Source organism: Prionailurus bengalensis, chromosome A2 (genome assembly GCF_016509475.1).
Source record: "Prionailurus bengalensis isolate Pbe53 chromosome A2, Fcat_Pben_1.1_paternal_pri, whole genome shotgun sequence".
NCBI lineage: Eukaryota > Metazoa > Chordata > Mammalia > Carnivora > Felidae > Prionailurus > Prionailurus bengalensis.
Genome location: NC_057348.1, coordinates 54587224 through 54601869, shown reverse-complemented (window position 1 = coordinate 54601869; position 14646 = coordinate 54587224). Strand labels below are relative to the sequence as shown.

Sequence of the window (14646 nt, the reverse complement as noted above, 5' to 3'; positions counted from 1 at the left end):
AAAGTAGAAAAAGAGGGATTATACGGTGCCTCTGTTTTATCAGCAAAGAAACTTTCCTCAAGACCCCCATCTTCCCTCCATTGGCATTCCTTACTTCACTGGGTGACACAGACACCCTTAAACAGATCACTGGCAAGAGAACATAATTTCCAAGATTGGCTTAGATCCATCAAGACTCAACTCTTAGGAGATGCATGGCTGCGTGATACCAGAACAAAACCAGGAAGAAATAGGAGAAATGCCTGTTGAAAAGGCAACTAACAATGTCTGACAGATTCTTAACACAAAAAGCTTTTATTGTGAAGGAAATGAAGAGTCATCAGGGTTTTTAAGCAAGAAGATGTAATGAAGTTTACATTTGAAAAGCTCACCCTGGTGGCCAAAAAGACAGATATTCAGAAGTCAGAAGAAGCAATGAAGAAATAGCAATAGCAATAGACCAAGGAAAAGAGAAAGGCTGCCCTAGATTTAGGAAAAGATGCAATTCTAAGATGCTTGGCAATCTTAGAATTTCCAAGTGTTTTCTTGTTCCCTAACTATTCCATTTCTATATCATCTTTTTTTTTTTAATTTTTTTAACATTTATTTATTTTTGAGACAGGGAGAGACAGAGCATGAACGGGGGAGGGGCAGAGAGAGGGAGACACAGAATCTGAAACAGGCTCCAGGCTCTGAGCTGTCAGCACAGAGCCCGACGCGGGGCTCGAACTCACAGAGTGCAAGATCGTGACCTGAGCCGAAGTCGGCCGCTTAACCGACTGAGCCACCCAGGCACCCCCATTTCTATATCATCTTATACCAGTTTTACGGATGCTGTATTTTATCTTATCTCTCTCTGAGGATACCAATTAGAGGGTGTTTTCTTTTCTTCTTCTTTTTTTTTTTTCAACATCCTTTTCTATTTTCGGAATTATCTCCGTTTTCTCTGGGGTCATTTTTTTCTGTTTTGTTTTGTTTGTCTTAGCCTCTTGTTCAGGTTGCAAGTTTTCTTGAAATATTTAGATCATCCTTGATCATTCAATAATGGAAGAGCTAACCATGTGTGACCAATAAGCTATCTTCAAACAGAAATCTCAGATATTTAAAATATAGAATCCACAGGAGTTACCGTGCCATGAGAAAGCAGATACCTAAGCTCTCAACAGAGAAGCATCCGGACTATTGTTCACAATGAGCTTGAGAGTTATTAATACCGGTATTAGCCTGGTGACCCCTCTCCACAAAGCCCTATAGACAGGACCTCAAACACACCACAAGACCTCATGACCCACATAAAGAAAGACAGCCCATTCTCACTGACTGTACCTCTAGGAACTTCTCCCTCGTTTGTGACTCATTAAGAAACGGTGTCTCCACAATGGTAGAATCTTTTAGAAGTTAAGCACCCTGCTTAAGATTCTCTCTCTCTTCTCTCTCTCTCTCTCTCTCTCTCTCTCGCTCGCTCTCTCTTCTGCCCCTCCCCCATTCGTGTACATGCTTTCTCTCTCTTTCTCTCTCTCTGTCTTTCTCCCTCTCTGAAAAATAAATGAATAGAAGTTAAGCACATGGTATCAGGAAGACATGAGTCATAGGTCATCCAAGGGGTGTAGTATGTATATTGTGAAGCTGTTCCCGAGAATGAAATGAGGTAATAGATGCAATGTGTTAAGCACTAGGTGTTGCAAGTGATTGATAAATGTAAGCTATTACTATAATTGTGGTTAATTAATGCACCCCTCATTGAGAAGGCAAGTCAGGCCCTCCATCTGGCTCTTCCAACTATGGCCACAAGAGAAGGGGAAGGGCCATGATGAAGAGACCCGTCTCCTCCCAGAGGTTGCTCTGGGCTTGGGTTTGAGAGGCTCGCATAGGAGCAGAAGCTGATGCTATAGGGGAGGAAGGCTGTCCTGAGAAGCAATGCCAAGCGAGATTAGAGAAGGCAAGATGGAGGCAGAATTTAAATCTCAGACAGAAATTTGATTCTGGACCCTGTCAACACAATCTATAGTGTAGTGGTTAAAAGCCTGAGTTTTGAGGCCATACAGAATTTGTAATCTTGGCTTAGCAACTCACTAGCTGTGTGATCCTAGATAAGTGTCGACCCTTCTCTGAACCTCGGTATCCTCATGTGTAGAATGGGAATAATAGCAAACATATACCTGATAAAATCATTGTGGGGATTCCATGGGATAACATACACGAAGTTCTGAGTTCAGTGAGCAGCTCTTAGTAAGTGCTCAGTAAATGTAGCTGCTGCAATAAAAAAAAAAAAATGATGATAATAATAATTGTCATTTGGTATCAATGGGCCTAAGGGGGTTATTAAAGTCTCCCATGATTCTGTAAACCAAACTGGCTTCTATCTCCACTATGGTACTATTATTGTGACTGCTAGTAAGGCTGTGTCCATCAAGGCCCTGGCAGGAAATGGCCACCCACTGCAAAAGAGAGAGAGAAATGAAGGGATTTCTTATCACGGGGAAGGCAGGGTGAGGAGAAACACAGAAGATAGTGCAGCACCCCGAGGTGGGAAACAGCGCCCACCAGGTGCGGCCCGCAGGGGTAAGGCAGAGGACAGTATCGCCGGAACCCACAGAGAGCTGGAGCAGTCGGGGAGGGCTGCCCCACAGGAGGCGTGGCTGTAGTAGGAATGAAGCCAAAACAGCAGGAAGCGGGGGAGCAGAAGTACCCCAGCCTTCCCTCAGCCTTGGGTCTCCTGAACCACACCAGAATCTGGAGGGAGAGGGGACCCATGTGGGGCAGTCTGCAGAGACTGGCTTGCTGGACGCAGACACAGAAGGGACAGAGAAGGGGTAGGGAGGGCAGACAGGTGATAATGCAAAGGCCAAGGAAGTCACTACCTGGAGCTCACCAAGCGACAGCCAGGGGTAGGAGAAACGTTGGTTGGAAATGTTGACAAGAGTGGTTATGATTTTGGAGGAAGGAGTGGTAGGGAAACTATACCAGATGAGGACAGGAGCTGTCCCCAACATTCCTCTCTAACCTGGGCAGTGACCCCGGGGAGTAGTTGGCAGGAGGTAGGGTGGGAGAAAGGAAGGAGTATTCCCCACTTGGAAACATGTAGGGACGCCTGGGTAGCTCAGTTGGTTGAGCATCCAACTTCAGCTCAGGTCATGATCTCGCTGCTCTGCTTCGGATTCTGTGTCTCGCTCTCTCTCTGCCTCTTCCCTGCTCTCACTCTCTCTCTCTCTCTCTCTCTCTCTCTTTCAAAAATAAATAAACATTTAAAAAAATTTTTTAATTACTGAGGATCCCCAAAGAACATTTGATTACGTGGCTTATATCCACTGATGTTTCCTATATTAGAAAATAAATTCAGACTTTTTAACGTTTATTTTTTCATTAAAAATTTTTTAAAAATTAAAATTTTTCATTAAAAATAGGGGCACCTGGGTGGCTCAGTTGGTAAAGCGTCTGACTCTTGATTTCAGCTCAGGTCATGATCTGACAGTTCGTGGGTTCAAGCCCTGCGTCAGGTTCTGTGCTGACAGCATGGAGACTGCTTGGGATTCTCTGAATTCTGTCTCCCTCTCTCTCTGCCCCTCCCCTGCTTGCTCTTTCTCTCTCTCAAAAACAATAAAAACGTTTAAAAAATAAATAAAAAATACCTTATAAATCCATTATGTTAACATAAATAAAACATTTTTATGGAAAACAGAGTTTTCCAATAAAAACAATTTACTGAGAAGAGTGGCATTGGTTTAAATTTTTATGAGTTTGAAGACAACTACATTCTCTTATTTGCTTCTGTATTTAATCAACAGATTAGGGGTGCCTGCGTGGCTCAGTCGGTTAAGTATCCGACTTCAGCTCGGGTCATGGTCTCACAGTTCGTGGGTTCAAGCTCCGCATCAGGATCTATGATGAAAGCTTGGAACCTGGAGCTTGCTTCAGATTCTGTGTCTCCCTCTCTCTCTTCCCTTTCCCTGCTCATGCTCTCTCTCTCTCTCTCTCTCAAAAATAAATAAACATTTTTTAAAAATCAACAGATTAAATTTGGGTTGAAGTCTGTGAAGATAAACTGGCCTCACACAGATATGTGGTTAGGAAGGTGACAGCCTCATGGATCCCCTGAAAGGGTCTTAGGACCCTAGGGGTCTTCAGAGCAATGTCAAGGAGGGACGGCATGTATGACACATGAGAGTCAGCATTGCTAGAGCTGCTTAACTTGGAAACAGACTGTCTGAATGTAAATCTCAGCTATATGGGCAAATCACCCAATCTCTCAGTTTGGGGGGCTCAGTTTCCTCCTAGAGAGGGTTAAATAACTTGCTCCTCACAGAGTGATTTAAGCAGTGGAAAGTGCTAATAAACACTGACTTATTGTTAGCCCAGAGCCTGGTACTAATAGGGGCTCTTTTATTTTCCCAGGTTGGACATCCCCTCCAAGACAATGTTCAATCTCCCAAGGATGGCCTGGACTTCGATGTTCCCCAGGGGAACATCCCCCTGAGACCCTGTGCCCCTCCCAGGGGAGACCCAGGCTGAGCCCAGCATGTGCCTGTGCCATCTCTCTGGCCACGGGCTCAAAGCAGCCTCCCCCACGTGTGCCTGCCAGCCTCTGGCACGTCAGGCCAGTTGTACCTACGTTGGTACAACGTACCAAGCTCTCCTCCCCAGCAGCTGGCAATTAGGAAGTCACTCTCCATAATGGACAAGACCTAATCAGCCTGCTGATAATTACCAGGCCCGGAACGTGGTTGTGATTCAGGAAAGATGATCCCTGAAGACCAGAGCCACTTAAATCCTGGCACTGACCATGGGTCCCCTTGGTAACCTGTAACTCAGCACAATTTAGCCACTGAGCTAATTGATGTTCTCCAAGGCAGTCAGCTCGCACTCGGGCAATCAAAATGGGCTCTAATTGCCAACATCCTTCAGGTAAGAAACTCCACATGTTCTCTTGCCACCCAAGAGGCCCAAGCAGGAACTGAGTCTCTTGGCAAACTAGTCCTCTGATTGGATTTAATTAATCAAAATAAGGTTCGAAGAAAGAATTAATTGAAGAACATATTAGAGGAAGTTACGATATTGAGATGTTTCACAGCAAAGCTGGGCAGGCAGCTTCGCTGAATTCATGAGAGGTGGCTCCTTGAAGAAACATTCCCCAGGCTCCCAAAACTGCCTGGGCAAGCAACAGCAGGGGGAGAAGAGGGACTTCCAGACTTGCTGTCTTACAGAACCCAGGTGAGCCCCGTGGTGCCGTCCACATGAGACGTGTGGCCTGGGCAAGTCAAGTCGTTTCACTTCTGAGCCACGCGTTTCCCACCCATAAAGTGGGGGGTGGAAAAGGTGGGTGGACAGTGCCTTCCACAGTGCCCTGCACAAACTAGGTTCTTGGTGGCACAGTGCAGAGGTGAAAACTGGCCCCTGAAGAGGGCCCCTTTGTGCCCTCCAAAGTGTTTCAAAAGGCAGAGTAATTGGGTAGATGTTACACTGGGTTGCAACATAAGCTCTCAGCTCCGTGGCCGTCTGTCCGTGGGGCCGGGTTCGCAGGTCTGTAGTGACTGCATAGCACCCTACGATATATGGGTTTGCCTCACCACCTCGCTCTCCGACTGGGGAATAAGGCATACCTGGTCTCAAATCCCAGGTCCACCCTAGCGAGTGGCCTTCATTCATACTCAACAAATATTTGCTCTGCACCAGGCACTGTCCTGGGTGCTGGGGCGCAGGAGTGGCTCCTGCTTTACGGGGCACAGAGTTTGGTGAGGGAGGAGTCTCTTATGAAAAAATCACCCAGGAGGACTATGACAGATCCTACTGGTACCTCACCCCATCCCCTCAGCTCTCACCTTTGCGGTACACATAATGGCATCCTGAGATTCTTCACGCAATGGCCTCCTTCTTGTGGCAGGCACACAGGGCAAGCTGGAAGCAACAGGAAGTTAACATCCCCAGGAGCAGCCCCCACCCCCTGATCAAAGGGAATCAGTGGAAAATCTCCACCTTCCTCACCCCATCGAGTAGGACAATTCTAAGGCCTGTTCTACAGTTTCCCAAGGAAAATCTGCTCACTGATGCATTCCACATGCACTTCCCTCCCTTTTCCCAGTCACTCCCCAACTCTCAGACCACTTCCTGGGATCACTCTCCAAGCAAACTCTTTACACCCCTGGGACTACCCTGCAGGTAAACTACTTGGACTCAAATCCTTGTCTGGGGGTCTGGTGTCTGGCACCCAGCCTAAGACAGATATGATCACAAACTGTGATAGCCTCAAGGAAGGGGCAGGAGAGATACAGTGCCACATCCTGACAAAGTGTCATCTGAAGTGACGGTTAAGGAGGAGTAAGGAGTTACCTAGTGTGAATCATCAGTTCAGCAGAGCAACCAGAAATCCTTTTGGAAATGTTAAGCAAAAAGAGGTAACACAGGGTTGGCATTCAGCCCCTGGCACTGCTGTGGCCTCACAAGTGTATCTGAATCCATCCATTGTAACTGGACATGTGTCCTGATTCACTGATGCCTGTATTAAACCAGTTGTTGAATATTTTGAGAATCACTTTTGGAACTAGGTGTTTATGAAATTGTCGAAGGCTTAAGGAGCAGGATTGCAGAGTGATACCACATAAGTGACCTGCCAGGGAAGCTGTTTCCTCTGTTTCCACTCAGGAAAGTGGGAAATGAGGAGACAGCCTTTGGGATTATTGAACTTGACAACTCACTCTTTGAAGCACTAGTCAGCAATAAAAAGGAACAAACTATCAAAACATGCTGCATCATGGATGAAATTCAAAAAAGTGCTAATTGGTAGAAGCCAGGAACAAGAAACCACATATTGAAGGATTCTATATGTACTAAATGTCTAGGAAAGACAGATTGATGGAGAAAAAGTAGTAAGTGGCTGCCTGGGGCTGATGGTAGGGAGAGAGATTCATTGTAAGCATTACCTTACTGGGGGTCTGAAAATGTTTTTAAAAAATTACTAAAAATCATTGAATTGTATGCCTGCAATTCAGGGTAATTTTTACATGTAAAACATATGCCTAATAAAGTTGTTTTAGAAGGAAAAGAAAAAGAAAAAAACCATACTGGTAAAGCTGTGAAGCTGGACAGAAAGCTGCTATCCATAACTGACTCTAGATACTTCCAAAGCTAGGGTTTGGATACCAGAAAGCTGTTGCAGAAACATCACACCTCACTATAGCCCTGCTTTTCAGCAGGAGTAGTCAAAGCAGCCTTCCAAATCTCACATGAAAGCGTCCATGTGGAGAACTTACTGTGGAATCCAAGACTCTAGCTGCAAGGGAGTCTGAGAAATATAGTCTTTGCTTTCCAACCTCCACAGTGCAGGAAGACACATAGAAGGGAACACAGGTAATATAAAAAGTAGGAGAGAAGAAGGCTCTAGAAGTGCCTGGGTGGCTCAATAGGTTAAGTGTCTGACTTCGGCTCAGGTCATAATCTCATGGTTTATGGGTCTGACAACCGCGTCCCCGCCCCCCCACCCGCCCATCTGGCTCCACACTGAGCATGAAACTTGCCGTGAGATTCTCTCTTTCCCCCTGTGTCCCTCCCCAGCGCCCTCTCTCTCTCTAAAAAAAATAATGAAATTTTAAAAAGAGTACTTTTTCTAATGTTTGGCCCCAGAGGAAGTGCTCAGGAATTTTTTCTTTCATCCTTCAAAACTGTCCCTTCCCCCCAATGAAGCCTTCCCTGATTCCACTCCAAACCACACTGCTTTCTTACACATCCAAACCATGGTGGTCTGAGTCCCTGTGTGGGGACTGGACTGAACCAGGGAGAGAGAGGGAGGACTGGATAAGGCACAAAGCCTGGATGAGTCACATCCCCTTCAGGGCTAGAGGACAAGGTGGAAGAGGAAAGGGAGGACCCAAAATACCTCAGATTTCAGATGTTAGCAACTCCAATAACACATTATTTCTTCCCACTAAGCCTTTGTTAATGCTGTTTTCTTCTGCCTGAAATGTCTTTCCTTTTGTTTATCCTTTGACTCAGCTTGGATGTGTCCCCCTCCGGGAAGCCTGTTCACCCAATGACCCCTCATCTGTGCTCCCCTTGCATGCTTTGCTCACCAAAATCAACACTTCTTACCCTAAATGGCCATCATCTGTTTGCTTGTCTGTCTCTTCACTGGCAAGGGAGCCCCTTAAGGGCAGGGATCCCCAGGAAGTTAGGCTGGGGGACCTAAGATAGAAGTAACCTGAAGCTTTCCACATCCACTCAGTGAAGCACCTATTTCATGCTGGGCTCTGATCTAAGCAGCTTCAATAAAGGCAGACATATGTAAGAAAGGAAAGATGGGAAGGATTTCAGTGGAGAGAGACCAAGGGAGGAGGCATCTGTGTTAGTCAGGATTGGCTAAGTCAGCCGCGGTAACAAATAAACCCTGAAATCTCAGTGACTTAATACGAGTTTATTTCTCACACGTGAGAAGTCTGATGTGGGTGTGCAGTGTCTAAATTCAACCTTGTGACTCTGGGGTCTAGAATCCTCCCATCATGTGTTCTGCCATCTCAACATGTGCCCCCCCCCAGGCTTCTAAGGCAGGAAGAAAGGGGTAAGGGAGACTCATGGGCTCTAACTGCCTCAGCTGGGGAGTGACACCTGTCTGCTCACAGCTCATTGGCCAGGGCTAGTCATGACTTCACCCCAAGTGCAAGGGAGGCTGGGGGAGTTTAGGGAAGCATGTGGAGCATCTCTGTCTCAGCATCCTAAGCTGGACAAAAGGCACCAGTATAAGAGTGGGAAGGAGAGGAAGTATTTGGGGGAGCAGCACATAGACCCATAAAGCTCCAGTTCCCGGCATGGACTCATAATAAAGCGCCCGTAACTGATTTTTGTTTTTAAATGTGTTTTGTTTTGTTTTACTTTGTGTGTGTGTGTGATTGGAGAATGAATGAAAGAAAGAGTAAATTGTTCTGCAAGGTTCAGTTTTGAGTCCCTCTGGTCCTGGGGCGCTAGAGCTCAAAATGCTGTTTATCAACGGTCTACTTGGGGCCACACACTGTGCAAGGACTGTACGCATATTACTGCATCCCATTTACTTCTTAGAAAAACTCTGAGGGAGGCGTAGGGATTGCTGTGCCCATATTACAGATGAGAAGACTGAGGCTCCAACTAGTTTAATCATCTGTCCGGGACTGAAGCCAATGCCCGATCCTTTCCATCATGTGCATTGGTACAATCACTCACAGGAGCAGAGGGAAAAACCTTAAATGGCTAGGAGGTGGGTTTCTCACTCTCTTCAAGTCTTCCCATATCTGAGGAGGAAACACCACCTCCCATATCAATCAAGTTTGGAAGCGGAAGAGGGTAGAGTATATCCTTGGTCAAGGGCTCCACTTATTCACACTCAACTGCAGCTCAACTTTCTTCAACTGCATGGACATGGTAACTGTCCTGGGGTGGTCACGAGATTCACTGAGAAAGTGTCTATAAGCACTGAGCACCAAGGAAGTACTGTATCAGTGGTCCACATTGCCTCTATTAGGGCACTCACCTTTCAGAGGGGTACTGTGAGCAGAAGGAATGTTATTAGGGCCCCACTTGCCCTGATGGTGACAATTGGTGTTTTAAGGTTGTCTTAAGACCTTCCAGAGGAAGGCAGCCCAGTGGGGTGGAAAGTCAGGCATAAAGGAAGGCCAGCCCTACATGCTTCATACACCCTGGGGCAAGACACTAGTCTCTCTGTTGGTTCTTTCATCTGAAAGTGAGAAAAATCCACAAATCCATCAAATGCTTAATGTTTCAGAGGGCTTTGGGGAGTAATATTGGAGATGTGGGTGTGCATGCATCTAATAAACCACAAGTCTTCCTCTGTCCTGACCACACCTGAACCATGTGTCCCCCAAGGAGAGGAGCTGGAGCTCAGATACCCTTCTAGCCCCCTCCTTCCACTGCCCAAGAAAGTGACCAAAAGCTGTTTTGCAGAAAAGCCGAATAGCTCATCCATCCACCAAACAAATGGTGGTCTAATTCAGAGTCTAAGGCCTGAGAAAATTTGGGAATTCAGTTTGTTTGTTTGTTTGTTTGTTTGTTTTTAAGTGTATTTATTTTTAGAGTGAGAGACAGAGCTAGCTGGGGAGGGGCAGAGAGAGGAAGAGAAAGAATCCCAAGGAGGCTCTGTTCTGTCAGCGAGGAGTCTGATCCCACAAACCGTGAGATCATGACCTGAACCAAAATCAAGAGTCGGAGGCTTAACTGCTTAACCAACTAAGCCACCCGGGTACCCCCTCGGAGGCCAGTTTAAATCAGAGGTTGCAAACCAACAATGAGTGGGCCAAACTCAGCTTCAGACAAGTTGCTTAGCCTTTCTGTACCTTGGTTTCTTCATCAGGAAAATGGGCATAATAATAGTAATACTACCTAGAGGGATTATTGTGTGGACTAAAAGAATTAATATAGGGAAGCTCAGCTGGCTCAGTCGGAGGAGTCTGCAGCTCCCAATCTCAGGGTTGGGAGTTCAAGCCCTATGTTGGGTGTAGAAATTACTTAAAAAAATAAAACACTAAAAAAAAAGAAAAGAATTAGTATATGTAAATTGCTCAGGACAGTGACTGACACATAACAAGTGTTGTGTATACGTTGTTATCATTTGATTCACGTGATGTTCAAGTTTTTGGATTTAAGTGTCTCCACTTAGCTGGCCTCTTCATTTTGCACAGTCCCTCTTGTCCTGCACCCGGCTTGCTTTCCTGCCCAGGCCCAGAAGGCTGCTAGTTTGAGTTCCCAACCACAGCCTAGTCCTATGTCCTCATTGTCTCTGCTGGATGACACAGACTGTTGATTCTTGCCATTGAACCATGACGATTACAAGTCCTGATGCCCTTCTCAACAGAACTGAGGAGCCTTAATCCTGTCCCCCTCAATGTTAGAAAGAGAAACCCCACACCAGCTGAGAAAAAACTAGAGCCACAGAGCTCCAAGATTATCTGGATGCATGTTTTATTATCATTCAGATGATGATCATGGACAAGGGGAAGGCGCCTAGAGGGTTATATACAAGTTCAGCATTCAGGGATGTTTACATACGCCCGCACATCTTTATTCCCACAACCGCCACACAGCACAGCACAGGATGCCTCCACCTGCCATCATTCCCCTAAGCAGAACATAGCCATGGATCAGGGCTCTGCACACCCACAAAAAGGAGGCCCAAGAAGCAGAGGAGACCCCCAGTTCTGGAGGTAAATAAAGTTGACATGTGGCAAATCTTGACTCATGGAGCAGGGGATAGAAACTGGATTTGGACATCACATCTTCAATCCCACCCTGACCTCACTGGCTGCTGGACCCAGTCACCCTGCTCCTCTCTGGGGATCCCTTAAAAGACACAGAAGGGTCATTTTTAGCCAGGGCTAAGGAAGGGGAGCAGCCTGTGGGGGTGCGGGGAGAGGGACTCTGGGATCTGTCCCCTGCCAACAGTGCAAAGTGGGGAAATCCAGGGTTTTAATTCAGGCTCCCGTTCTCATGTCCCTGAAGGGAGAGGGGGAACAAGGCCAGAGAACTGGGTGTTGTACATACAGGGGGCTCGGGTTTATGGTCAGGGATCTAAGGAGGAGGGAAAGAAGGGGTCACAAAGGGAATAGGACCCACAGGACTTAAGACATTCTTAGACCCCAAACTTGATAGGAAGCTGGGTTCACTCCTCCAGGGGCTCCCTGGCCTAGGCCGCCCGCCGCCCAGGATGCTGCCGCTTCTCCTCAGCCCCCTGACCCCTGCTCAGGTCATCCAGGAGCCCCAGCAGGAGGCTGGCTTGACCACAGGCTCCCTGAGGCTCACATGGGCCTCCCAGAGCCCTCTTGCCCGGATGTTGGCGTTTCTCAGGCATCAGCTCTCCCTCCTCCACCTCCTCTTCCTCTTCTTCCCAGCTCCTTTGGGCCTTGGGATCTGCCAGCCGTCTGCCTGGGTGCTGCCTCTTGGTGAAAGTGTACCCAAGCCAGGAGGAGCGCCGGCCAGGGTGCTGCCGCTTCTGCTGGGTTACCTCTGACCATGCAGCCACATCCTCCCGCCGGCCAGGGTGCTGCCGCTTGTGGGGGCCCATGGCCCCTCCTTCTTCTTCCTCTTCAACTCCGTCTTCTGCCTCCTCCTCCTCCCTTTTGCCAGGATGCTGACGCTTGGAGAGCCAGTCGGGTTGAATGATCTGGGACTCTGGGGAAGGAAAGGGGCCAGTGAGGGACCTCCTGACCCCCAAGTGCCCACTCCAGCCTTGCTCCTACTTAAGGCAGATTCCCTGCAGCACTCATCCAGAGTCACAGCCTTGTACAGCCTCTTAGACATCACAGACACAAACACAGATACAGGTGGTCAAAGGCATGACCTCTGGTTCTAGTCCTAGCTCTGCCACCCCCTAGCTGTGTGACCATAAGCAACTTACTTAACTTCCTGAGCCTCAGTTTTCTTCTGTGTGAAATGAGTAATAACAGTATCAGTCTAAGAGCTTGTTAGGATGATTTAATAGTGTGATAAAGTGTTTGAAGGGCTTAGAACAGTGCCTGGCATATACGAGTCTAATAAGTAGTAATTAAAACTGTCACATACAGAGAGACTTTTTCTCTATCCCCTGCACAGAATCTTCCCCACTGGAAGCCTGCTCTCTGTAAAACATTCCCAGGATGGGCATGGAATAGAAATCTGATCTCAGAAAAAGGTCAGCTCATGATCCTGCGGAGGTTATGGCCAACAGTTTCTAAGCTTCTGAAAGGCAAGAGTTTGGATGACCAAGTTGCTCCCCACCTCTGCATCTGGGTTTCCCCCAACCCTCTTGGGGGCCTCTGGTAGGAAGGACAGACCCACCCCTCACCTGATTCTCCATCGTCCTGATTCCCTTGCAGACGCAGGAGGTCTTCCTGGAGGAGGAGGAGGCGCTCTGCCTGGCGCAAGAGGTCGTCCAGGCCTGCGTGCTCACCGGCCTCGTGCTGGGCCACCTCCAGCTGGGCGCGGCTTCCCGGAATACCAGCCACGGTCAAGGTCAACGCCAAGGCGAGCAGCAACCAAGGGCCAGGCATTTCGGGGCCTAGGATTGGGAGTACAGAGAGTATAAGCAGGCCGCGCCCCTCTTCCAGCCCTCCACCACCTCCCCCTTTCCTGTCCCAGCAGGTCCCCAAGGTGGGTAACAAATTCAAACACCCTCCTGCGGCCAGGACCACCTGCTACCTTAGGGTGGGGTAGGGGCAGCCTCAGGCTCTGAGTGTCCTCACCCACAGAGATGCTTGGAGTACCTGCCCGCGCCCAGTTGTGCCTGCGCGAGCCTGGAAGCCGTGGGAACCCCATCGCCACCGCCACTCCTCAGTGTCACCCGGAGCTGGGGAAGCCAGCGCGCTGCAGGCTCGCCAGGAGTGTAGCCACCAAGAGCGCGGGGGCCCGACGGCCACAATGCTAATTCTTGCGACGCAGGCTAAGATTCTTCCTGGCGCCACATTTTTGGTCCAACGCTCCTTTCCCAACATTCGAATTCCCATGTCACCGTTCCAATTCCAACTCTTAGATTCTATTTCCAATGCTAAGATTCTTTGGCTAAGCTAGGAAACCACCAGTTCTGACTCTAAAATCCTAATTTCAACGGTGAAATTGTTTCTAACACTGAGGCCGACACTCTAAGGCTAAGATTCGAGTCCAACGCGAAAATCAGTCTCTAACGTCAGGATTCGGATTCTAACCCTCAGGCTCTGACGCCGGACACCCAGCTCTGCCCAGTTCTGCCCCGACGTCCCGGCGCGGACATACAGCTGCCATCTAGGCAGGGGTGGGATGGAGAACTTTCCATCCTACCGACACTGGGCGCCGAGCGTTGCAGAGGCCGGGACGTGAGCGCACAGGAGTGAACGCCACCAGTGCGCCCGCACCACCAGCTGCCTCGTCCAGTCCGCGGCCCGCGCTGTGGAAACCGCCGGGGGTATGAGCGCAGCGCCCCAGCCGGTGCGCGGGTGCCACGCTCCGGGAGGCGCTCGGGGGACAAAAGCCGCGGCTTCTTCCCGGCCTCACCCAGGGCTGGTGGAGGGGGCTCCCTTTCCAGTGCTCCCGGACCCTCCTGCGGGGAGGCGAGGGAACAGAGATGGTTACCTGCCGGGCGCGAGCTCCGCGGGACCGGTCCGAGATCCTGGGGCTCCGAGTTCGGAGTTTTGGGGCCTAGAGCCGACGGATCAGGAGGCGGGGAGCGCTGGCAGGACCCGGACCCCGCTGCCCGCTTCTCGGAGGGGGCGCTGCTTATATCTGCGCGGGGGCGGAGGCGCGGGTGAGGTCAGCGGGGAGGGGTCGCGGACTCCGGGAAGGGCGCTGACGGCAGCCGGCCCCGTGGGTACCCCGCCCGCCAGCTCCCCCGGAAATCTGGGGCGGGGGCGGCGGGAGCGGCGGGGGCGGCGGGGGCAGCGACGAGGCGCGAGCCGGAGCCTGGGGTGCTGATGTTGGGTCGTTTCTGCACCCGGCTCCGAAGGTTTGTTGTCTAAGAGAACGCTCATGGAGAGGACAGAGGGAGGCAGAGAGATAGCGAATCACACCGTTAAAACGAGACACACAGGAGAGGATAGGAGATAGTGACAAAGACTGAAGGAGGCACACTGAGAGCAGAGACAAACACCAAAGAGGCACAGGGAGAGACAGAGACAGAGAGAGACAGAGAAGGAGAAAGAGAAGGGGGGAGAGGACAGAGGAAAAAAGTAGGGGACAATTGGGACTTGGGTT

At 49.2% G+C, this 14646-nt stretch overlaps 1 protein-coding gene across 1 annotated transcript; it reads right to left on the bottom strand.

The window, feature by feature from the left end:
• Positions 1-10894: 10894 nt before the first annotated feature.
• Positions 10895-14297, bottom strand: TRH (thyrotropin releasing hormone). The gene is made up of 3 exons (XM_043588201.1): positions 14029-14297; positions 12770-12982; positions 10895-12117 (listed from the first exon to the last, which is right to left on the bottom strand). The coding sequence occupies exons 2-3, from the start codon at positions 12972-12974 to the stop codon at positions 11633-11635; spliced, it is 690 nt and encodes a 229-aa protein (XP_043444136.1). The 5' UTR covers positions 12975-12982; positions 14029-14297; the 3' UTR covers positions 10895-11632.
• Between the last annotated feature and the right edge of the window lie 349 nt (positions 14298-14646).